The sequence below is a fragment of the Eschrichtius robustus genome, chromosome 7, assembly GCF_028021215.1.
Source record: "Eschrichtius robustus isolate mEscRob2 chromosome 7, mEscRob2.pri, whole genome shotgun sequence".
NCBI classification, from domain to species: Eukaryota; Metazoa; Chordata; class Mammalia; order Artiodactyla; family Eschrichtiidae; genus Eschrichtius; species Eschrichtius robustus.
In genome coordinates this window covers 96,644,115-96,670,579 of record NC_090830.1, presented here as the reverse complement: position 1 = coordinate 96,670,579, position 26,465 = coordinate 96,644,115, and the positions used below count along the sequence as shown (strand labels likewise).

At 34.6% G+C, this 26,465-nt stretch overlaps 1 protein-coding gene across 1 annotated transcript in view; it reads right to left on the bottom strand.

The window, feature by feature from the left end:
* Nucleotides 1-26,465, bottom strand: part of PCDH15 (protocadherin related 15) — a 1,145,650-nt gene that overhangs the window by 711,753 nt on the left and 407,432 nt on the right. Inside the window, exon 3 of the mRNA XM_068548948.1 lies at nucleotides 21,005-21,123. Within this exon, the coding sequence (XP_068405049.1) occupies nucleotides 21,005-21,095 (91 nt within the window). The 5' untranslated portion in view covers nucleotides 21,096-21,123. The remainder of the gene's footprint in view (nucleotides 1-21,004; nucleotides 21,124-26,465) is intronic.

Sequence of the window (26,465 nt, the reverse complement as noted above, 5' to 3'; positions counted from 1 at the left end):
GGAGTGTGGGGGGAATAATGATTATTTAATTTTATAGATTAGATTGAATACCTATAGGACAAACAATTTCAAACGGTCAAGAATAAGCAGAAATAATTTTACATTAAAAAAGTCTAATACACTCAATTCACAAAGCTGTTTAATGGATTGTGTATCAATTGTATTGATTGTATTCCTTCAATTTTCACTGTATTTCTTCAATTTTCTGTCATATTCCATAATTTATTTTGACTTAAAGGAATTGAAACTATCACTAGAGTGGATAAGTACCGCCATATTACCTGTTCTAAGAAAACAACTAAAAATATAATGTTCCATATTACTTTATCAGTTATTTACATGTGCATTCAGTCAAAGAAAAATTATATGGTCAACAGGTACTCAAACAACATTCGGTACAACTAAATTTTAACATACTCAAATAATTAGAAAAAGTTCATTCATGATATTATTGTGGTAATTCAAGCTAAAAGAGGCATAAAATTACATACATTTTTGCTAGTGGCTGTCATACCATTATGACTGGCTTGCCCCCGTCTATCACAGCATTATGTACGAGTTATGAGCAATGGGGAAAGAATATTCTGAACTCAATAACTGAGCATTAGGCACACTAACCTTTCAAAGCAGGGCTTTAAGTCTGCATATTTAAGTGATAAAGAGAAAATATTATGTGGAAGTTCCTTTTGAGGATTCACATGTATTTTCTTCTTGCACACCTATAAATTCATCTGACACAAATTCTTCCATTATTCATTTCTTCAATTATTAATTTCTCATCCACCTCAAAGAAGCAGGTTAAAAGTAAAATCATAATTTTATTTTGTCCTCATTTATACTATATCTAATTGGGTGTGTAATACAGTCTTAGATAATAGTATATAATTTTATTATAATTAAATTTTATTTAACATTAGTGTGGAAAAATGTTGACTCATTTATTTCTTTAGTAAGAAATAAACAATGCCATATTTTGGGCTCTTAAAACTAAGCCTCTATTCTCTAGAACACTAAAATGCATGAGTTGACCCTCATTAGTTAAAATGTGAACTACATTAAAAATCCATCTTCTTAATCAGGATGAAGCTGAGATATTTTAGTTTCTAAACCATTAAAATCTTCATGAACAATTTTCTGTGAAAGCATTTATTGCTGGTACAGTTGATTCGTAGTTATACACTGGGTTCCACTAGCTACCTGTTCTGATATTCACTGTCATAAATACAGGACAATTTAGAAACAATCAGTGGTTTATACATTGACTGTACAAAGTAATATCTTGCGAAATTAAGTTATTTGAAAAATAATTTGCCTGGAGCTATTACAGTGATTGCAAAGACAAAAAGTTGGGTGCATGTTTAAGGCATTTAAAAAAATTTTTTAAAGCCTAATTAAAATTAAAATGTTTAGAATATGAAGAGCCATAAGGTAATAAAGATTTTTTATTTTTGCTGGAAGTATGTTAATTAATTTTATAATACTGTTTCTCTATAGAGATATTTGTGTAGATGTTATGCTGCTTAAAACAGGGTAAATAAATTAATTATAATTCTCTAAATGTAATTTGGCATAAGCCAACTTTCAAACCCGGGGTTTACAGTGAAGGAACAAAAGAGAGAAGAGAAATATGGTGAAAAGATTTAGAAAGATTTGTCTAGAGTTTACTTGATATTTTAAAAGTGTAAGTATTAAAAATATTACAAAACAAAAAACTGCTGGTGATCTTGAGTTTGTTATCTGATGACAAATTACAGACATTAAAAGTGTTAAAGGAAACAAAGCTGGACATGTTTAAAAGGACCAGACAGATTTTATGCAGACTACTGCAGTATGGGAGAAAGACTTCAGAAACTGGGCTCAAGTCTGCTGAAACAAAAGGCAGGAGGCTTTTTCAATGCTGAGGTGTGCTAAAGGAAAAATACCAAAGGACTTTAAAGGGGTGGCCAATGTGTCTAGGCCACCTGTGTTTGTTAACTGGCACTTATCAAAGTAAGGGTCCTACCCTCCAGCAGAGCCTAGGAGACAGGGCCCCTATCTTTCCTGATGATCAAATTTCAAAGGGTCCTTGAGAATGATATTCCTAGGTTGTACAAGATATATCTCAAAGGGACAGAAAAGTATTTACAATTGCATGTTTTCTAAAGTAAATGCTCTAAGAAGAGATAGGTCAGGCACCTTTAGTCAGGTTTTGGCTGGAACAAACAATAAATTCTTTCAGCAGTGTTGAGCTTTCTCAGACAGGCATTTAAGGGGCTGCCCCAAAACCAAATCAAAAGGAGAGTAGTCACAGGTTTATTAGTCACTTAGCTGAAATTTCCAAATCCAAAAATATGCCACAGATTCTAAAATCAGACCTGGATCCCGCCTCAAAAGGATTTGGTCTGTTATGTTCCAAGAAAAAATATTAATACAGCTTTTTGGGGGAGGTGCATATACTTATAGGTCAACTAGGATAGGCACTAGATGGCCTGTACTCTCACTAATGGGAATATTGAAAAGGAAGCAGGGAATGAAAAGTATATTCTCACTTGTAGAGATAAAACCACAACCCCATGAGAAGCTCTGCTTACCGGACTGAAGCCTGAGTTTAGACTCCTTGGAGTCTCTGTGATCTCCAAGGTTTTAGAAAATAAGAATTATATATAGATCAATTATGTCTCTCACCCAAGGCTAATGAATATATTCACTGTGAGGAGATCTCTCGACAATAAAGAAAAACTGAATCTAAATCACAAAAAAGAGTTTAGGCACGTAGAGAGAGTTTATGAAAATTTAAAAGCAAACAGCCAGACAATCCATGAGTCCATGCATCCTCTGATATTCCAAGACACTCACACACCAGCCATGCATCTGTCTCCTGCTCTGAGAGCCATTCCTCAGAATCACAGATCCCTTCCACACTTTTACTGTCCTGACGTCCACAGCCAAATGACTAAGATTAATTCATGAGGGCTCCTCACTCTCAGACATTTGTGTCAGGAGCAACATTTGTTATCAAGGACAAAAACAATACTGCATTTCAAGAGAATGGAATTTTTTGCAAATGAAACTATGAGACCTGGACACTGTTTCTATACTTAGGAATGCTATTTATATGCTCTGTCGAATAGCAAAATTAAAAAAATGTAAACAATTAAAATCTCAAAATGTTCCTTCACAGATGTCAACAGCAGTTCCACTTTGTTATAGCTATGGAAAATAAAGAATATTTTACTAATTTTACTTCTTGAAGGTTATATAAGTCCCTGGAATTATTTCATTTTATCTAAAAGTATACAATTTCATTTGGAAAATGGAGAATTATTTATCCATTAATATAAGAGATGCCTTTGTTCTCAGTGTATGAGCTAGGGCTCTATAAAGTTTCTTAAAAGAGGATGAGGAGAATGGAAATCAAAATGAAAAACAGGAAAAGAGACTAAAAAGAAAATTTATATGTTTGGTTTTAACTTTGGTAATTAAGACAGTTAATTTGAAAGATGCTTTTGCATATATGACAATTCCCAACTGCTTCAGCTGTGGATATACTAAAACAAACAATTGAACTTCAGTGAAATAGAAAAGACACATGATTAGGCTTCTTTACAATTATAAAACTGCAGTTCATTCTTCTCTACACTCCTAAAATACCGTGTAATACCTTGCATCACTACTTTCGATAAGAAGCCCAAAACAGAGAATTTGTTTTTTTAGGTAGATTCCTAAGTGTATGTGTCTCTTTAAGCAGATAGAGATTTCCAGCCATGAACTCACCACTGAACTCATGGTACATGTAATCATTCACCAGAATTTTACAATTATCTTTTCCTTGCTAAAATCTATCAATCACATGTGTGCCTAAACAATAAACTATTTAGTTTTGCCTGTTTTTAAAATATATAAAAATGATCTTACAAAGAAATAAATCATTCCAGGACTTGCTTCTCTGATTCATAGGGAAGGCAAAGCTGGAATGAAAACAATTATTTAAGAAATTCATGTAAAACTATACCTATTTAGCTGAGCTTTCCTTTAACAATTCAAGTAATAAGAAACAGTTCCAGGCAAAAAACGGTGAAGAGTTTATGTTTAATGTCTCTGGATTTATCATTCTGAAACATATATATCTCCACATACTGGGAAATTTTCTAATCTTTCTCTCACCAAAATTCACCCATTCTATGTGGTATTCTGTCACAGCTCTGTTACACAAGTAGAATTCATTTAAATATAAGTACTATTATTTGAAATCACATATATCTCATTTAATAAAAGTTTTATTAGTTAGAATAGGAAAAGGTATGCTGTGGTAACAAATACAAAATATAAGAGGCTTAAGACAACAATATGTATGTATTCTTGGTCATTCTCCATGTTCAAATGATTCTTTTAGCATACCTGCCCAGGAAAGCAAGTTGGCAGTGGTGAATGATGACACACTCAGCAGAGAGAAGAAAATGTGGTGAATTATACACTGGTTCTTAAAGTTTTCATTCAGAGGTGGCCTGCATAACTTCACTTTAAATCACAAATAACATAGCTGTGCATCACTTAAAAAACAAAAACCTCACAGAAGTGCAATCCTATATTGTACCTCTAAGAACAAGAAATATTTGGTAATAGATCTAATGATTAACCTCTCTGGAAGAAAGATTTTTGAGAGAGTCATTACTACCATTTGTGAAACAGGGAAACCGAAGCTCAGAGAGATAAAAGTTAATTGACATAAAGTCATTAAACCAGTAATTCTAAGAATCAAATACCAATCTGTTTCCAAAGCCCTTTTCCCCCATTGTTAACATTTTTAATTGGATCTTAAAGGTACTTTATTAAACTAATCATAAATAGTTTATTATACTCTATCATCATTAGCAAGTTAATGGTGCTTTTCTTAAAAGGTTTTTATTTATATAATGTAATAAACATTACCAATTTGCCTAATCCAGGAACTACAGTATTACCAATTAAGCTGCATCTGCACACACCTCTCTAGTTTCTCATCCCCCTGCCTCTCCACCCCCAGAGGTAATCACTCTCTCAGATGCCAGACAAGGTCATCCTTATAAGCAGACCTTTTCAAGGACAGCAGTCTCAGGTCTCTTTTCTGCACACAGTATAACTAAATTGCGTTTAATTTGGATATATCACATTTTCCCTCGGGATCTGAAATTTATGTTATGAATAATGTTGGCAAATCATGAAGATATCTTAACCACATATTATCAAGAAGTCACATGTGGTAAAAAATACAGTGCATACAGTGTGCTTAAAGATTTTTACACAGTGAAATTTTTTTTTTTTTTTTTTGAAATGTACAAAACAGGAAGAAGAGGGAAAAGAGCAAATCTGATAGATGAACCTGGGTAACGTTGCCAGGTTACAGCCTAGCATCACTATTCAACCTTTTAGAATTAATAACTGGAATGATAGGAAGACACAAAGAGGCCCAAATCTATACAATGTAATATTTTTAAAGCCCTCAGTTGTATAACTTGGTAATAAGAAACTTAAGTCCCCAAATGATATAGTCCTATTGTTTTCTAATATTAGGAAACAGGGCTATGTATGTTTCTGTTTGTTTCATCCAAAATCATGTAAAAAATAAACCATGGGGGCTTCCTTGGTGGCGCAGTGGTTAAGAATCCGCCTGCCAATGCAGGGGACACAGGTTCAAGTCCTGGTCAGGGAAGATCCCACATGCTGCAGAGCAACTAAGCCAGCGTGCCACAACTACTGAACCCACGCACCTAGAGCCCGTGTTCCACAGCAAGAGAAGCCACCGCAATGAGAAGCCCGTGGGCACCCCAACGAAGAGTAGCCCCTGCTCGCGGAAACTAGAGAAAGCCCGCGCGCAACAACGAAGACCCAATGCAGCCAAAAATAAACAAATAAATTAAAAAAAAAAACCCATGGCTATATTGAGACATACTGATGGTAAAACATGAGGACTTCATTAAACTGTGACCCTCCCAAGTATATAAAAGTCTTTCAAAACTTAATGTCATAGCATCTGCTATTTCCTTTGTGCTATTTTTCTTCCTTCTGTCATATATGCCTCTGCCTATCCTACTCCTATTCAAGACATGGGTATCAATGACACACAGTACTTCCTGACAACTGTAGGATTGTGATGCGACTTTGAGAGCAGAGGATCAATAAGTGAGACCAGTTATATAAGATTATTTTGTGAAAAGGATATCTCAGGAATGGCAGGGCTAAAATTTGAGAGGACATAAACTTCAGCTATTCTACCAACAAGCTGAAGAGAAATTTACTCCCACTATCTGGGACAGAGTTTCCTCATCTCTTACATAAAAAGAAAAACTTTAAAGGAATTCTTTAATAAGAGATTCTTGTACTAAACTTATTAGTCAAGTAAACCTAGACGTTGTCCACATACCAGGTCCTCATCTGCTTCAGACATTCAAAAATTGAATATTCCCTGTGCTGTCCGTGGTGCTGAAAAAAAAAAAAACCCCAGGCTAAATATGTCCTGAAACTTGATTGTTTCAATATCATATTTATTGAGCTCATGACACACACCAGATAACTTACTATACCCCTTGGGATAAACAGAATAATAGCTCCCAAAAGATTCCCACATCTCAATTCTCAGAACCTATGAATATATTACACTACATGACAAGGGACAATTAATATTTCAAATAAAATTGTTAGCTCATCATCTGACTTTAAGATAAAGAGATTATCCTGGATTATCTAGATTATTTAGGGTCCTTAAAAAATGGAAACCTAAAGCAGAATAATTTAGAGTCAGAGGGAAATGTGATTATGGAAGAAATGAGAGTGATGTGCTGTAGGAAGAACTCATCTGACTGTTACTAATTTTAAAGGTGGAGGAAAGACCATGAGCCAAGGAAAGTGGGCAGTTTCTAGAAGATAGAAAAGATAAGAAAATGTATTCTCCCTTAGACCTCAGGAAAAAAACACAGCCTTGTCCACACCTTGATTTTAGGTCAATGAGATTTGTGTCATACAGAACTATAAGAATAAAGTTGTGTTGTTTTATGCCACATATTTTGTGGTGATTTGTTACAACAGCAATAGAAAACTAACACATCCTTTAAATATTTTACAGCATAGTTATGGACATAGACATGAAAACTCATAAGGCTGTCAAAGTGGCATTCACAGAATATTATGAGAACACAGACTAGCTAACTAAATCATTCTGGAATTAGCCACATTAAATTGTTTTTTTAAAGAATAGTTCTAAGTTGAGTCTTGAATATCATTGGATGATATTCCTTCTAGTTTTCTTTTTCTGGGAATATATCTCACTTTGTATATTCAAAAGAACTCCCATGGAATTGATATTTAATAAATGATCTCTAACAAAGATCTTAGTTTGAATTTCAATCTTAGAAATTTAGAGAATAAACTGAAATTTTTTTCCAAGTTCACTATCATTGGGAAGGAAATCGGATGGCATCTCCTTTAAAATGTTCCTCATCTGATAATAGAAGGAAGCTTTAGAGGTTTTAAAATATGTGTGTGCATTCTGGTAATTTTTATATTATGAGAATGAAAATGCACTCTGGAAATTTTTTTCCTTTTTCCTACAATACTATCCCAATTCTTTTCTGTAACCAGGGAGGCTAAAAGTCCAGTTAAGATTACTTTTTCAAAGTAGACCCATCAGTTAGAAATATTAAGTAACTAGAGCCAAGAAGATGTTTATTGTGCTTTCTAGAATTTAAATTAGCTAAAGCGAGGTAGAAAGATAACAAAAGTTGAGCAAGTGTTGAGAGGCAGAGAGACAGAGAGAAGACAAGGCAAAGAAACAGGAGAGAGATATAAAAATTAGAACGAAAGACGGAGTTGGGTGAAACATTAAAAAATGAGAGGAATAAAGTGATTAGAGAAGCATCCACATATAAGTGAAGAAAGAGAAATAAGAAGGAATTAAAGGAAGTTCCTTTGTAAAACATGAAACTAATATAAATTGAGAAAAACTTGAAGGAGGTAGAGAAAATAAGAGATAGGAGAAAATGGAAAAGGTATAGATTCCAAATGGTTACTGAGCTTCTTTTCTATGCCAGACACCATTAATAAATGCAGCTGAAAATTTCACAGGCTAAGTGGGCAGAAAATCATACAAAGAATTATAGTATGCAGAAATAAGTATGTAGAAGGTATAGTGATTGTTCTAAGAAGTTGTCAGTTTAGTATACAGTGTGTGATTGTGTGTGTGTGTTTGTGTAAATGTTTTCAGATAAAGGAAACCTAAAGAAATATTGATTAATGATGATGTAACATTGTCTATCTTACTTTAATTTGAAAATAGTAATAATTATTATAATATACCAAAAATATGTTTTTATCATTTCCTATATGCTAGAAAGCATGCTAAACAATTGACATACATACCATCAGTTAATCCTAATAGCAATCAAATCAGAGTTGCTATTATCCTTCTTTAACAGATGGAGATCTAAGTCATAGAGAGATTATATAACTTACCAAAAATCATATACTGATTTTGCCAGGATTTGAACAAGGTCTGATTCCAAAGCTCATGCTTTAACTATTGTGCCATAGATAATCTTTCATATCCACATACTACCAGTGCTTTATCATCTATTAATCCTCTCATGTTCCCTTTTGCTTTGACTGTGCATCATATGAATTTATATGTATCAGATTTTTTTATATTAATCAGTCATCAATTTTATACACATCACTGTATACATGTCAATCCCAATCGCCCAATTCAGCACACCACCATCCCCACCCCACCGCAGTTTTCCCCCCTTGGTGTCCATACATTTGTTCTCTACATCTGTGTCTCAACTTCTGCCCTGCAACCCGGTTCGTCTGTGCCATTTTTCTAGGTTCCACATACATGCGTTAATATACGGTATTTGTTTTTCTCTTTCTGACTTACTTCACTCTGTATGACAGTCTCTAGATCCATCCACGTCTCAAAAAATGACTCAATTTTGTTCCTTTTTATGGCTGAGTAATATTCCATTGTATATATGTACCACAACTTCTTTATCCATTCGTCAGTCGATGGGCATTTAGGTTGCCCATCTGATATATGTATCAGATTTAAATCTATCAAAGCTCCTCATTCATTTTCCAAGTAGCTCAAAGTATCTCATCCTATAAATCTTTCTTCCACTAACTACAATTGATACAGACTTTAGCACACTTCTAGGCAGGCAGCATAAATGCCATTCGTTTAACTTCAGCCTCTCACAATCTATATACAGTACACTGATTTATACTTGTAATCCCTTTTGCTGATGTTTCATATAAACTAGGCAGTAACGTTCATGAGGTCAAGAAATGTATCTTAGTCATATTTTCAGCCCCCAAATTTAGCACAAAACTGGCATATGGTAAATGCTAATAAATATATATTGAATAATTGAACATATAATAGAAATTGATCAAAGCTTCCATCATTCTCCTAAGGTTCCATGGATTAGGGTCCATATTACTGTACTTTCATGAGTCCTGTAGCACTTTGTACTAAGGCTATAAAATACAGTGGTTAAGAGTATGGCAGCTTGAGCCAGGCTGCCTGAGCTAGGATCATGGCTCTTAGACACAGGAGCTGTGTGACATTAAGCAAGATAGCTTGATATCTTTAAAGCTTCAGTTTCTTCATCTGGAAAACAGGAATAATAATAGAATTTATCTTACGGGGTTTTACTGAAGATTAAATAGATTAAATAAGATAATACATACTTTGCTGAACATTCTTTTCTTCTTGCTCTGCTAGAAATCTGGGTCTTCCCAGAAGATGTTATTTTTCCGTAGGTCTCTCAGGGCCTCACAGGGGTGGTGGCTGTTTTATCATATCCTTATATCACTAGGACCTGAGGTGGGGCATGTGTTCTTGAAACTTACTCCTATTTCCCTATTACTACTGCCACCCTATTAAAAAGAAGAAAGAAAAAAAAAGAAAGGAAAAAAGAAACTATATATCTTCAAACTCCCTGCATTTCTTCTTCCTCCACTCTCTCCTAAAACCACTCCAAACTTTCGCCTTCAACATTGCACCAAACTATTCCTGTCAACGCTACGAATGAACATCACATTGCTAATTTGATAATCAGTTCTCATACTTCACCTTACTTGATCAGACTTGACACAGCTGATCACTTTCTCCTTTAGATGCCTTCTTCCTTTGGCTTTTAGTAAACCACTCTCTTCTGGTTTTCTTCTCATTAACTGTCTCTCTATATTAATATTCTTCCTCATCTAAGATGATGGTTCTACCTCATCTTCCTGGACTGTATGATCATTGTTTTTATGGCTCATTTCTAGCCACATTTATTCCTTTGATGAGGTCAGTCATTCAGTCTCGCCTGATGGTTAGACCAAATATATTGATATCAAACTTTAAATGTTATCTTTTTCGTCTTCTCTATATCCAACACACCAGCAAACTCTGTTGGTTATACCTTAAAAATGCATTCATAGTCAACCATTTTTACCACTTCTGTCATGAAAACCTGGTCTAAGCTATCTTTATTTTCTGCCTGGAATATTGTTAATACGTTTCTCACTGGTCACACTGAACTTAACTGATGATTCTCAACATAAGGGTCAAAGCAGTTTTGTTAAAACTTGTGTGAAATCATTTCACTCCCCTGCTTGAAACACTCCAGTAGCTTTCCTTCTCACTCAGAGGAAAAAGACAATGTCCTTACAATTGCCCACAAGGCCTGTGCAATCTGTCTCCACCCATCTAACCTCTCTGATCTTTTTTTTTTTAAAATTTATTTATTTATTTTATTTTTGGCTGCGTTGGGTCTTCGTTGCTGCACACGGGCTTTCTCTAGTTGCAGCGAGTGGGGGCTACTCTTCGTTGCGGTGCACGGGCTTCTCACTACGGTGGCTTCTCTTGTTGTGGAGCACGGGCTCTAGGCGCGTGGGCTTCAGTAGTTGCAGCACACGGGCTCAGTAGTTGTGGCTCGCGGGCTCTAGAGCGCAGGCTCAGTAGTTGTGGCACACGGGCTTAGTTGCTCCGCAGCATGTGGGATCTTCCCGGATCAGGGCTCGAACCCGTGTCCCCTGCATTGGTAGGCGGATTCTTAACCACTGCACCACCAGGGAAGCCCTACCTTTCTGATCTTATCTCTGTCCCCTCTCCCTCACTCTGCTCAACATTTCACCCACCATAGCTTGCTTGCAATTGTGTTCTTCAAACACATTAGGCATGTCCCCATCTCAAGTCCCTTTCACTCAGTGTTCCCTCTGTTTTCAATGCTCTTCTAGGAATCTACATAGATTTCCCATAATCCTCTTCAAAACTTTGCACTAAGGGTACTTCTCAGTAAGTTCTTCCCATACTTTCCTATTTAAAATTGTATTCCCCTAAGTATCCCTTTTCCCTGCTTTATTTTTTGATATAACCCCTTTCACATACTAACATACTATATAATTTTCTTAGTGATTTGGATTATTTTCTGTCTCCCTCCAATGTAAAGCAAACCCCATAAAAATAAGGATATTTTTGTCTATTTTATTGTTTGCTATATACATAGAAGAAGGCTTGACACCTAGTGGCCACTTAAAAATATTTGTATAAAACTATGTAAGCTTGTGTAACTGAAATGCAATGATACATATATCATGTATATTATGTATAAATATACACTGTGAGTAGAGGAGAGTGTGTACTATATGTAAGCTATTTGGCACATAGAAATAACTCAATAAATATTAGCTATAGCTGTTAGAAAATTTATGTGTACATAATAGACATTACATATGCTTACTGTACCTGAAGAATGAATGAATAAAAATAATCAGCATAATGTATTATTCATGTTACCTTAAAATGCTGTAGTTTTCCCCCTATGGGGATACCATCAGAATTGCATTCTAGGTATCCAGCAGACCAACAATGGCCAAATCCTGGATATAACCACATAAAATTTTGATGACTGAGTTAGTATTGTCCTTTTCACACATTATCTAAGTCTAAGCCTGAACAGCTCTCATCAGTATTCCAACCGTTCAATAAAGACACTTAATAAACTCAGAGTAGCTGAACAGTCGTCACTGAGCAGTCTAATTGAGCAGCCCTGAGGGGCAGTATAGGATCCTACAAGAGTAGGAAAGATTAGTATCTCGAACAGAACAGCTGATGTCAGGAACAATTGCTGCAGTGTGATCCACCAAAATTTTGAACAAAATGCCCAGAACAGCAGCTAATAATCAGAAAAAGACAGAAAACACACCTGAAGAGAGGACAGATTCAATTTGAGTTTTCTACAAAGACTTTTCTAAATGCTGCCCTATAATGGGATAAATATTGAGTTTCTAAAAAAAAAATTATATATAATTTACCTAAACTCTGTTTTCCAGCAGAATGCTAAAAGGGATGCTGTGTGTAATACGTCCATAGCACAGGTAATTTATTGATTGCTTTGGTCCCTATGTTAATGTTGAGCCGTATCGTATAAATCAAACTCTCACTAAATATGTTTTTGAATTGCTGTTTGAACTCCAACTACTATCCTCAAAGCTTACCTACTTGCTACTACACTGTTAAAAAAAACACTTCATCTCTCAGTTCTATTTTTCTTTATACAAGGCTTACTTATTTAAATAACCACTAACTGGGTCATTTTGCCAGGTGCTGAGGGAAACAAAAGTAAATTAGACAGTCTCTGTCTTCAGGAATTTATAATCTAAACATAAAAACAAACATTATATGACATAATATAAAGGGGAAGGTGGATATTACGTTTTTCCAGCTTCATTGAGGTCTGACAAACAAAAACTGTACATATTTAAGGTGCACAGTATATGGATTGATACTTTACACATTGTAAAATGATTGCCACAACCAGGTTAATGAACATATCCATCACCTCACATAGTTCTTTTTTTTGTTTTTTTAGTGTGGTGAGAACACTTAAGATCTACTCTCTTAGCAAATTTCAAGTATACAATACACAATACAGTATTATTAAGTATAGTCACCATGTTGTACATTAGATCCCCGGAACTTATTCATCTTAAAACTAGATGTTTGTACCCTTTAACCAACCTCTCCGCACTTAATTTTGAATGAATATCATTAGTAAAAACATCAAAGAATAATGAATAATTTAGTGTCAAGGAATGAGTAGAATTTGAGTAAAACCTTCAGGAAAGGTTAAGATTTTGATGTCATAATATAATAGCACAGTATGTAATTATTGCATGTAGAGCTGAGATAATGGGTTGGTTTCAGCTTTGCCACTCAATAGTGGGACTAATATCACACTGGGAGAGCAACTTAACCCTTCTGTCTCTGTAGTTTCCTGATCTATATATGAGGCATAATAGTAGTGAAATGGTATGTGATTATTATGACAATCACAAGGACCTCATGGAGTTCTTGCGAAGATTTAATAATGTATACAAAGGGCTTTGTTAATAAATGCTAAATGAATGTTAGTGCTTATTGTAAAGAGAGGCTGTTTACACATAAAATACATATCAATATGATTTACGATTTCAAGAAACTTGTAGAAATGATGCCTGTGAAATTGTAGGAACACTTCTTAATAGTATATAAGAAAGCATTAGACACAGTTCATTACAAAAACCGAGAACTACAAGCAATCAAGAAATAGCTTTTGGGGCTTCCCTGGTGGCGCAGTGGTTGAGAGTCCGCCTGCCAGTGCGGGGGACACGGGTTCGAGCCCTGGTCTGGGAAGATCCCACATGCCGCGGAGCAACTAAGCCCGTGTGCCACAACTACTGAGCCTGCGCGTCTGGAGCCTGTGCTCCGCAACGGGAGAGGCCGCGACAGTGAGAGGCCCGCGCACCGTGATGAAGAGTGGCCCCCACTCGCCACAACTGGAGAAAGCCCTCGCACAGAAACGAAGACCCAACACAGCCAAAAATAAATAATAAATAAATAAATAAATAAATTTATTAAAAAAAAAAAAAAAAGAAATAGCTTTTAAGAATCGGAGAAAGAGAGAGAGAGAGATGCTGTTAACTGGAGTTCTATGGAGATGAAATTATAAATAAGCCTTGGATAGATGGTGAACACAACCAAGTACATGTTGTTTTGTTACCTTTGGATACTTTAATATCTAACCTTCCCTGAACAACGTCATAAAACAGCATACGCAATCCTCAGTTCTAAACAGAGATATCTGTGTACGTCTTAAATCAGAACACCAACTGAGTATTCTTCAGTTTTTCTGAAATTTCCAGTTCCCTACCTTGAAAAATCAAAATTCATCCTACAAACATTTTCCAACTTTTTCCACCCCAAATTCTTTAGCAGGTTTTCCATTTGTATCCTCCCAAAACACATATGCTATACATAATTCTATTATTATATAAATTACATTGTACTGACTATATACCTCATTTTTATACTTGAATGAAGCAACTGTCTCATTTTTGTTTCTCTAATATCTTTCCTGGAGTTGATATTCAATAAAATGCAAAGCAAATAAATGTTCTATAGAAAAGTGAAAATGTGGACTAGAGAAAAAGTGATAGTATGTGCAGTGGATATGCAGTTAGATGAAAGCACTGTGAAAGGGAAGTTAGAGAAAATAGAACATGACCAAGGAGAGGACCTTGTTTAATTGTCAGAAAATATCCAAATTGGCTCATTATAGAATGACTCCTTATGGAAATATAAACAAGAGTGGGCAATTTCAAAATCACAGAATAGAAAAAGGTAGAATATTCACCAGCAAGACGATGTCTGATATATAGACAATCAGAAAAGTCAGTTCAAAGAAACACTGAGGAAAAAAAGTTGAAAGAAAAGTAGATCAATAACGTTGTTTGCTGAAACGCTAGAAAATTATAGGATTTGTCCAAGAAAGTAGTCATTGGAGACCTTAGAGAGTGCAGTATCAGTACAGATGTGAGAAAACCCAAATCGCAGAGCTTAAGGGAATTGGCGAAGAAGTGGTGGTAACAAGCACAGAGATTTAACAGGAAAAGATCCAACGAAGAAAAGCAATTCTATTATGAGTTGTATAAGTCATTGATGACTCAGAGCCAGGCAAGATTATAATTACATTTTTGCTCAATTCCAATTTCTATTAAAAACATTTAAAATGAATTCTGCCTTTTCACACAATTAGGATGGGAGCATTTTTCTTTTCAAGTGGTTCAAAAATGTTAGATTGTTAGAACCAGAGAGGGAAGCATCCACCTTACTAGTTATTAATTGTATTGCATCTCTTGGATAGTGAATTAGAACTTTTACTTCTTTCCCTGTCTCAACGAGACAAATGAGAGTATCTGAAATATCAGTACTTAGGTATTCTAAGTTACCTTGGAAATAAACTTTTTGGGGGGTATGGGTGTGGGTGTGGGTGTGTTAGCAGAGAGAGAATCTTCTAAGTACAATAATTGGTCTTCTGTTTCTCAGAGTTTATTTATTTACTTTTTGGGTCCTTTAGCTCTCTGGCCTTCCAGCGTGTACAGATCGGCTTTATGGGAGCCTATTAGTAGAGTACACAAAAGCTACTGAAGCAATCCTTCTAGGCCCAAGGTCAGAGCCTAGAGAAGTCAAAAAAACTTCTTGTTGCCAAAACAAGAAAAGACATATGCTTTTTCAAACCTCTGCTCTGAAACAAATCCATTTTGGGGCTACAGGATCCACAAGATTACTCACCTTTGGAAAAGAGGAAACAGGAAATTCAAGTGTGGATACAATCTAAAAATGAGGACACAGCCAAGCTTTCATCTGGAGATGAAATTTAGAATGTTTAGGAAAATTTTACTGGAGTAAGCATTGAAGGTGCTCTTTCTTGTCATAGCATTCTAAATGTTCCATAATAATATAATCTAGACAGTTTATATAAATCTAATAGCTTATAAAGCTTCAAGAAAAAAAAAAAAAAAAGACAAATACTCAGGATTTTAAATCAGCCTGTAGGGAAAACAACAAAGTTACCCTTAAAACTTGAATTTAACCTCTCAGAATAAAAATACACGCTGTAAGATGGAATAAGTGAAAGGCGCAGACAAGGAAAGATGTCCATATTATATTAAGATTAAAATTTGCATAAAATATATGCTATATGTGGTTTTATTTTTGTCTAAAATGTGTGTTATCTATCTATTACGTATGAGTGTGTACATGTATATTGCTCTATATCTCTCGATGTGTGCTGCCTTAAGAAATCATATTTAAATGAAGGATTGAGAAGTTTCAGAGACAATTAAGTTCATTGAAAATTACTTAGGTATAGTCTCCAATAATCACCTTTAATTTAATTATAACTGAAACAGACTCAAAAGAAACTTCTGCATTGTACTATGTTCAGAGAAATATAATGTTAACAAGAGGAAGATGACCTGCACTAAGCTTTGAAATAACAAACTCAAAAAATAAGAAATTCTACAAACATTTCCAGCATGATCCTGGGGAGACCGTGAGTGTCCCACAAATAAAGTATTGCAGTCCATGAGGCAAGGATATTGCTATATCCAGTGCCCTATGTGACAGTCCATCATAGTCTGGACACATGAACCATTAAGATCATTTAACTCTTCTCACAGAGCTGTTAAGTTTACATAACCATTTCTTCTTAAGGTATCTAAAGGGGGGAAACATCTTTCTTGGAAACACAAGTGTTTCAGCTCATTGGGCAGTTATATTTTCCTTATAATGCTATTATTAGCATTGTAATTTGCATGCCGCTCTCTTTTAAGTTTAATTAGTATTAACCTAGTGGCATTCTACTTTATGACCTCTGGATGCACTTGCTATAGTGTCAGATCTCAGAAGATTTTAGTCTCAGACCTAATAACATGGCTATACCCTTAATTGATTGACATGTCTATCTCATCACTGACCTTCCATGGATTAACAGATTACCTAACAAGCTTGAAAATACACCTGGAAATGTTCCTCAAACTTCACTTATAGTTTCATTTGAATCAGTAAACTCTCCAAGGAAAGAATACAGTCATTAATACTTTTAAGAATAAAATATAATGTAACAAAGTTAAATCTTCAAGGTGTTTAGTAAATTTGGAGAGATATAAAGAAAGAACGTACATATAGTGCACAAGAGCACAAAGTACTCATTGTACTTTGCACAGAAATTTATAAAAAGAAGCATAATTATTTATAAATAATAAGAAGTAATAATAGCAATAAAGATAAAAAGCAGTTTTAGTGAACCCTGATCATATGTCAGGTACTGTGCAAAACTGCATAAAACTGAGTTTCAGAGTGTTATCATTAATAAGGAAACTGAGCCTAAGGAAGTTTTGTGACTTTCTGAGCTTATAAACAGGATCCCTTCAGAAAGTTGTTCTGGTTGTGCGCTATATAAGTGTTCCATTCACATCATAGATATATGCTAGTTTACATAATAGCTCAAGGGCGAGAGGAAAGATTTTTGCCTTCCAGGCTGAATGCTTGAGCAGCCAGGGAGAACCCTTTCTTTAAGAAAACTGATACTGGCTTTCATGATCTGCACACACAAGGGAATCTCTCTCTCTCTGTAACACACACATACACACACACTCATTGGCACACATACCCTTTTAAAACTCCTCTAATACTCTAACGTTCTGGTTTCAAGTTAGTTATAATGTTATGATACATTGTTTTTTGGTTTTGTTTTTAAATAAATACTTCTCCTATCTGCTTATGGAAGTAATATCTACTCAATATGGCAATTTGAAAATGCAGAGGAAATAATAAAAAATGAACATAAAACATACCCCTTAACTATATAACATTTTCCTTTCTTCCTCCGTTTGCCTCCCATTTATCAATCATTCATGAACTCAAAATCAAAACAAAATAAACAAAAACACAAACCCTGTGGACAACTTGGTTTCTTTACCTCACTGTGAATAATATGGTAGAACAAGGAATATGTTTTTTATATCTTTTATCCCACACAACATACAATTTAGCAGATAGCCTTGCTTCCTCTGCTTCCCATGGCACCTCCTTTTCAGGCTCCCCACATTCAATGTGGGATCAGGGTACATGTTCCCATTCCAATAACGTTGTCAGGATTGATAATGCATTAAACTACAAGCTAAAAATATCAGTCCTAATGCTCTCTTATTGGGAAGAGGGTAGCTACTATAAACTACAAATCAATTATGTTTTCCAATATTCTATTGGTTAGCTAAATTCTGACTTTTAAAATGTAATATCATACTATCAATCTAATGTTATTAATGCGTGCTTAAATATGTAGTCATCAAACAAATGAAATGCTCATTAAGGAATAGACCATCTGCGAATTTTATTACTGAACCTAAAACCTTACCCCAGCAATTTGAATGAGAAATATCAAAAGACTCAAAATTTAGCCCAAGTTCCCAAGTAAAAAAATTAGTTGTAAAATATTGAAAATAACAATTATGCAATATACTTTTCTTAGAAGCAGATTCACACATTTGGGTAATACTAGAATATTTCATTTCAGGTTAAAATTTTTATTGAATAAACAGTATTTTTCCCTTCCAACTGCCTTATGCCTAAGCAAGGAAATGCATAGAAAAACAGAGGAAACTGTTTTTAATTGCAAGTCCAGAAGAATTCTATGTTTTAACACAACAGTGACCTAAACTGCTATACTAATAGCCTTAGCGTAGTTTCAATTTTTTCTCCTTCATTTTCCTCTATCTGAAGCTTCTAACTATGTATGGAAATCAGTCGTCAACTATCAAATGGGCTAATCCAACCAGTGGATTGCCTATGGCAAAACTGTTTTTATTTTTCCTTTTTTTTCACATATTTCTATCATGATTATGATTATCACCATTGTCTTCCTTCAATCTAACCCATACCTGCATCCCCAAGCATTTGGATAAAAAAATTGGTTCAAGAAATTCATATCACGTATTCCAGTTAAGTGTTATTTTGTGTTTTAGCTAGGCTTTGCTTACTCCTGATTTAATTCCTTCATAATGTAGGCGCAACTTTTATATGGATTTAAAAAAAATAGTACCTATGAAAATCATTTTCATGAACAATAGAATAAAAGTGATGTCAGAGTCCCTAATTGAAGGAGACCAGAGAGAAGTTAAAGGCCTGAGGGCCACCTAGGGGAATGTGTTATTACCTCTGGGGGCATGCTCGTTGGAGGACGCAAGTATGGAAGGAATGCTGAAAAGCATATAAAGTTAAGAAATCTCTATAAAAACTACACAAAATTTTTGTTTCTTTGCCACAGTTCCAGTCCCTTCAGTCTTCCTATGTACTGAGCAACCTATCTCCAGGAGGAGAGAACTGAAAAGGCTTTCTAACGGTGGCTGGAAGGAGGTCTTCCATGAGCGCAGTGAGGGGGCAGCCTTACTATAAAATGTAACTTGGCAGTTGTAAAGTTGCACTGTGCTTCAGAAAGTAACTACTTGATGGCCAACAGTCACCTGATAATCTTATTTTGGAGGCTATCTATACAAGCACATTTAGAGAGACCAAGAGCTGTAATGAGCTTATTAAAGAAACTAATTTATAGCTTTACAGGTTAAATCAGGAGTGATTTCCTCTGATAACCTGAACTGCATTGCTAAAAAGTACAGGGTTTATGAAAGTCTAACGTGAGCAATGACAGTGAATCCTTCCCTCTCAGTGTGAACACTAAATATGAATAAAAATAGAATGCCTTATGGCATAAAGAAATACCAACGCACTGATTTGTCATCTATTCTTGGGGCACGATTTAAAATGCATTCTTTTAATTTAAAGTCATGCTCTTTTAAGTTCCACTGATTCTTATTTTTGCTTCAAAGTAGCAGTTACATTATTTATTTCTTACTGCACTTTTAAATTTGTTGTTAGACTGGAGATTCACAATCTACATAAATGGCGATGACATGAACATTAAATCCAGATGCACTTGAAGTAAACACTGTGCTAATTAGCAGAACTTTTCAAGGGTTTAGGCTGTTGACTTTATGAAAATAGCTGCTATTGTAAATTATTCTGCAAATCCCCAAAGAGGCATGATATCCTAACTATGGAGGACTAAGAATGTCTTAATATGTACACAATTTGAACACTGTTTGGGAAAAAGTCAAATTAATCCATCTATCTGCAGATCATTCAGTTTAGCCAAGCAAGGCACACACACACAAAATTCACAATCTTTGTTGCCTCTAAGAGCAAGTAGGTAACATGGCAACAAGGGTAAGGAGATGATTGCTCGCCTGTGTACCCTGAATGCTGAACAAATGTCGAGTAAAAATAATAAAAAGTAATAAATAAATAAATTAATAATAATAAAAGAACAAACTCATTTTTCTTGAATAACCAACTTCTAGGGTGGGAAAATTTATCCATTTTTCTTCTCTTAAGGTATTACATATATACTTTCATTATGTAGTATATATATAATATATACATATACTCCACACTTGCATTATGTTGTACTCAAAGACAGATTCCTCCAATACTGAAATATCTAAGACAGGCACATTTGGGCCACTGCAGATATAACATGTTAAATGGTCCCTACAGAGCTTGATGACTAATATATTTTTCTCAACTGACTGATTTACTATTAAGAAATGACTTAGAAAATCTAATGCCAAGTTTTTTACATTTTTTTCACTCTTTCTAAATAAAATAGTGGGGGATGAAATAATGCAATCCCCAATTAAAGTGCTAGCACTAAAATCACTTATGGAATCTACTTTTGACCCCTTCAGAGATTTTTTTCTCACAGGAAATTTTGGTATCTTTTACATTCCTAAGCTTTATCTAAGGCTACTGTTTGTGTTTGTTCAACGATTAGCAAATAGAATTGAATTTTTTTTTAATAACAATTAAGCATTTGTTTAGTGAGTATAAGTAAATGTTCATTTAGAGGCCTAGCACTGGATTTTCTACCATACTGCGATCCTTATTAAAAAACAAAGTGCATCGAATGCTACTTCTGTAAGATTATTTTAATTAAGGAAAATTATTGCACAGAGTCGCCAACCTTTAAAAATGAACTACAAATTAGCATTACTCATTTCTATGGTGTGTTTCACATTCCACTGAAATTCTGGCTAACTCTAAAGGTCAAAGTAAAAACATCCTTACCATCATCATATTGGCCCAAGCAGACTGTGAAGAGACAGCAAAAGATAATCCCTGAAGCTAACCATTTCCAGAGATAAAACTGTTGGAACATCTTCAGTCAAATTCCACTCAAGGCTGATCTGAAATAACAAGAGGAAAAAGGAACATTTGACAAGTTCATTAATCTGTTATAGGTAAACACAACTGTCACAGCATAGAAAAGCCTTAATGACTTCATACTTAATTACCTGTGCCACACTATCTTTTAACAAAGTAACATACTTGTTTAATGTGCTGTAACTTATCTACATGAATTTGCAGACAAGTCTCTAAGGAAAGACATCTTTTCTGTTATTTACTTTGTAAGCAAGTAAGTTGAGAACTTAACATAATAATGACACCAGAACCACAGCTTTAAAATTGAGACCCTGTGAGTGAATCAAATGCCAATCAGTTTAACTCACTAAATTTATCTTATGTATAGAATAGTTCAATTATAAAGAGTAAGCTTTTGCAACAATTTAAGATGTTAAACCAGCTGTTAGTATCCTACATGAAAATTTCAATGGACATTTGTCTAACAGAATTAAGTAGAAAAATCCATCATCAAAACACAAATTCCTTTTTAGTAGAGGGAAAAGAGATTGACTTAACTATGTCATGTAAGACTAAGGATAACCCATCTTTTTTTTTTTTTTTTTAACCCATGATTTTTTTTACCACGTCTGTCTTTGGAAGCATTTGGATGAATTTCATTTTAATTCCTTTGTTCTTCTTTGCAATCGCCCAGTAAGTAAAGAAACTGGATGAGATGAAGTATTAGTGGCCTGTGAGCACACCAGAGCATTTTTTCTTACTGAAAAAATGATGTTCTCAGTTTCTTTGTAAATTGAAGAAATTATTCACATGGAATTGTTCCAAATTACGCTGAATATAGATCATGTAGAACAGGGATTGGAACTTCATTTCTCTACATCAGAGGTTCCAAAAGAAAAAAGTGAATTTGCCTAAAGGCGCAATAGGGACAGTGAAGGCTGTGACAAACTGTGAAGTGCAGGGTTTGTCTGAAGAAACCAGCCCAGTATTTGACTTCCGTCAAGGTTGTCATGTGGGAATGCAAACCAGTATTACTGAGTTTTCTGATTTTCCAGAATATGGTAGAAATCCAAATTTCCGTGTGAGACTGCCTAGTGTTTAGATAATTGTCCAACCCTCTTATAGACTAAATGCTTCTGGCAGGTCATATTGTCCTCTGAGGTCCTCCAGTTTACAACTCCTGCCTGGGATTCCCTCTGCTAAACTAGTCATGGGTAAGCTTCTTCAGAATGTACAAAGGAAATAATTTGAATTCTGCTTTTACATATATTTTGTTTCATCCATCTTTCTGTTTTATTTTTGTGTGTTTTATAAAGTTTATTTGCACAATAGCATATATAAATATATAATTTATTTAAAAGTATATTAAAGGTGCAGGCTCAAAAGTTTTTAATCATGGGATGCACAGTCCTTAAATTTCAAGTCACTGCACCAGATCACAGATATTTAAAAATGGAATCTATTCTTCTTGTGTTTCTTTATCTTAAAATAAAAAGGAGCCTTCTTTTTATCTAGCCCTCACAAATTTTCCCCTTCTAACTGGTAAACAACTCAGCCTCTGCTTTTATAACTTCTAGGCACAGAGAGCTCAAAGAAGAGCCCATCATTAGATATCAAGAGAATATAACAATACATGTTTATTGCAGGGAAGGAAAAAATACAATTGACTAATGTTAGTAGTTTTAAGAGCAGTTGATTAGAGTGTGGCTTCTTTTTAAATTGAAGTTCTTCAACTTCCCAGTTAGGACTTTGACCAAATTAAATAGCATCTCTGTCTCACTTTCCTCATTATTAACATGGAGATACAATAGTACCTACCTCATAAATTTATTTTGAGGATTAGGTAAATGGCTATAAATGCATGCTTAGAAGAGTACCTCAGAGGGAGGGCTCCATAAAGCTTAATATGAGTATTTCTGACTTGGCATCTATGAAGTCTTCAAAGGGCTTAAACATACATTTCCTCAATCCATCTTTAGTATAACCTCTAAGGTAGGTATTATCATCTCTACTCTGGAGGAAAGGTCATGCTCACTGGCTCAAGGTTACAAACTTATGAGTGGCTGAAGTAGTGGTGTGGTTTGTAAGTCTGAAACTTCTGCTCTTTCCATTACAAAAAAGGACAAGAAAATTTCCAAGAGAGTACTTGGTTCAGGTTTCAAGGTATATGGAGGCCCATAATAGCTTGTTGCATTTCTCTCCTGTATCCTAAGGAGAAATATTGCATCCCTCTTCCCATACCTGGAGTATAGCCCTGTAAAGATTTATGGAAATAATGGCTTCAATTCCTCTTTTTTTCTTTTTTTAAAGAAATGTTACAACATTAAACAGAAAGTAGTCTTTACAATTTAAAAACAAAGAGAAAACACTTAAAGGATATTAGAAAAAACTTTTAAAAAAGCAATATCCATTTTCATTACTAGTTTTACAATCTCTAGAGTTGCAGGCAAAGTTCTTATAGATGCCTTCAAACAACACCTCTAACATGGTATTGTACCTTTATTATAAATTCCATATTAAACTCTGCCTTGTTCTCTGAGTACAAAATTTCCCTCCAGACCTCCTTGGCCAATAATGCTATGCTCTAGCAACCTAGAGCATGTCTAAAAAGACATGTAGTTGACCTATACATAGGTCATTGTACTTGTTTTTTCAGAGATAATTTATTGACATATTCAACACTCTGGTATAGTTAATAAAGATAAGGTTTTGCAATAGTGATTTGGAAATACAGTTGACCTTTGAACAACTCGGGGCTTAGGGGCACCAATCACCCACCTTCCTCCAACCAAAAATCTGAGTACTGTTATCTCTGCATCAAAAACAAAAGAATTGGCAATGACTAACCCAAAAGCGGGAAGCTGAAACAGTTTGGATAGAATCAAGACTGTGGTTGTTTTGATTCCATGTATTGTGATCCCTAATCAAACACAAAGTTTTTCCCATGCTTAGTTAAAGATTTGTAAAATGAAATTACAGGTACTATATTTATTGAAAAAAAGATCCACATAAAAGGGAAACTGTGTAGTTCAAACCCATGTTGTTCAAGGGTCAATTGTAGTATTCTACTGTCAATAATATTGGGAAAAAAAGCAGTTTTCCCAATTATGTTATAATCTCACACATAAGTGGTTTGAGTTTCATGATATTTACTCTATATTTTCCAGCTTTAGAATATTTTACTACTATTACTCAAGACACAATATACTGATTTTGAATTTCACATCATTTGTATGATAAAGCTACCAGATAAAACTCAAATTCATTTATCTGGCATTGAATGTTCTCAGAAATTCATTTATTCAACAAGCATTTATGGAGGGTCTATGAGGTACCACTCACTCTTCTAGGCAGTTGGAACATATCAATGAAAAAAACTCACTCACATCTCTGCTTTCAAGAGCCTTATGTTCAGAAAATGTAGTAGGGTTATATGAAGCAACCAAATGCATTCTGGCAACATAACTAGAGAAGAACTTGACAAGGAAAGCACAGCTATTCCAATAACCCTAGCTGAAAGCACCCTCAATGGTATCTACTGCCTTGAGAACAGATTGCTGTTCATCTCTTAGAGGGAGAATACATAAAAGGCCTTTCACAATCAAGTATAAATCCAAAGGCTGTCAATACACAAAGCTCTACTCTTTAACTGTTGATCCCTGCTTCCTGTGTCTGGGTTGGTTGTGGTGACACATGGCAAAAGCAGCCAAGGTTGACATCACAGCAGTTTTCCCTCTGGTACATTTTTGACAATGTCAACTCCTTTTTTCCTTTTTTTTTTTTTTTTTAGGCTCTGTCCCTGACTGCTATGTGAAAGACTATTAATTTCTTTGATGTATCAAAGTGTGGAGTCTACTGCCAATACCTTGATGAGAAATCCCATATCAACACTGGGTCAGGAAGCAAACTGGAATCTCTCAGTAAACTGGGAGCTGTACATAAGCATCTGCCCTTCAACAGTCTGTTCAGTCAAACTCTGGTACTTTCCTATCTCTGACAACATCTAGGTAGAGCTATAAAAATAAGGCTTGACACCGCTTGTACTCCTTACAAGAAATATATACTATTAACTTGCTAAAATAAAAACAAACTCTCTTTCAAAGCAGCTTCAAGTATGAAATTGAAAACATGAGGTTTTCCAAAGTCACCACATCTCACCACACCAAATATGAATTTCCTTAATTGACTGCTTGGAAACCTCTCTTCTACTTCACCATAGGGGGAATCATCGAGAAGGTTTTCATCACCACAGAGGAGAGTTATCACTCATAAGCATGACATGATGAATCATCTTTTATTTCTTTTTTCTTTGTAATGTGCACTTCAAGAAAAAATTTCAGAGAGGCTTTATGATCTATACCCTCTTTCTAGATCATGTTATATTTTTCTCTTATTATAATTTATATATAATTTCATTAAATATACATAAAAATATACTTATGTTTACAGATAATTTTATATTACATATTAATATGTCATATTTATAAAATACACTATCCTTATAATATGAAAGTATAATAAAATATATATTTATGTAAAATATAAAATTTATTTTATGTAGAATATAAAATATGAGATATTTGTATTTATATTACTTCATATTACATTTTTATTCATAAAATCTATGTAAATATATTTATATTTTATTTAAATTTATACTGTACATATAGATGAATATTAATGTTATGTCCTAGTTATATCTTTTTTTATTCATGAGCTGAGTTCTGTTTCAAGGATAGAAATGGCCAGATTGCAGCTAATTCTAAGTGAGGGCAGCAAAGTAACCTATGTTTTCGTCGGGTACTGTGAGATCTAAGGCACCTCTCCAGCATGGCTCAGACACACCGGGCTTACCTAATCTTTTCTGGAGCTTACAGTTTGTTGACATGCCACAATGTCTGAGTGTACCTTCACTGCTGTTACTTTAAAATGTATATTTGTTTGTGTACACTCTCTTTGTGTGTGTGTGTATAGGTTTTATAATACACACACACACACACACACACACACACACACACATACACATATATATAAAATTCCTCCCTCTCTCCCTCCTTCCCTCTTTCTCTCTACATCACAATACGTATAATACATTTTCAATATGGTGGAATCAAACAAAGTTGATAAAAATAAATTCAAAAGTGAGGAAGAGAAGAAATGCATACAAACTTATCTTGCCAACACTGTAATTGTTTATAGAAGATGTGTTGCATTTCAGTTTTAAACATTTTAAATATATACTCAACAATTGTAAATATTCAATGATCCTGGTTTAACTCAAAATACATTTCCTGAAACCACATGATACACATAAGGAAAGTCTAAGTTTAGACATTCTTCTTCTACAAACTTTGATGGGCATTTGGAAAATTCAGTCAGGACCTTA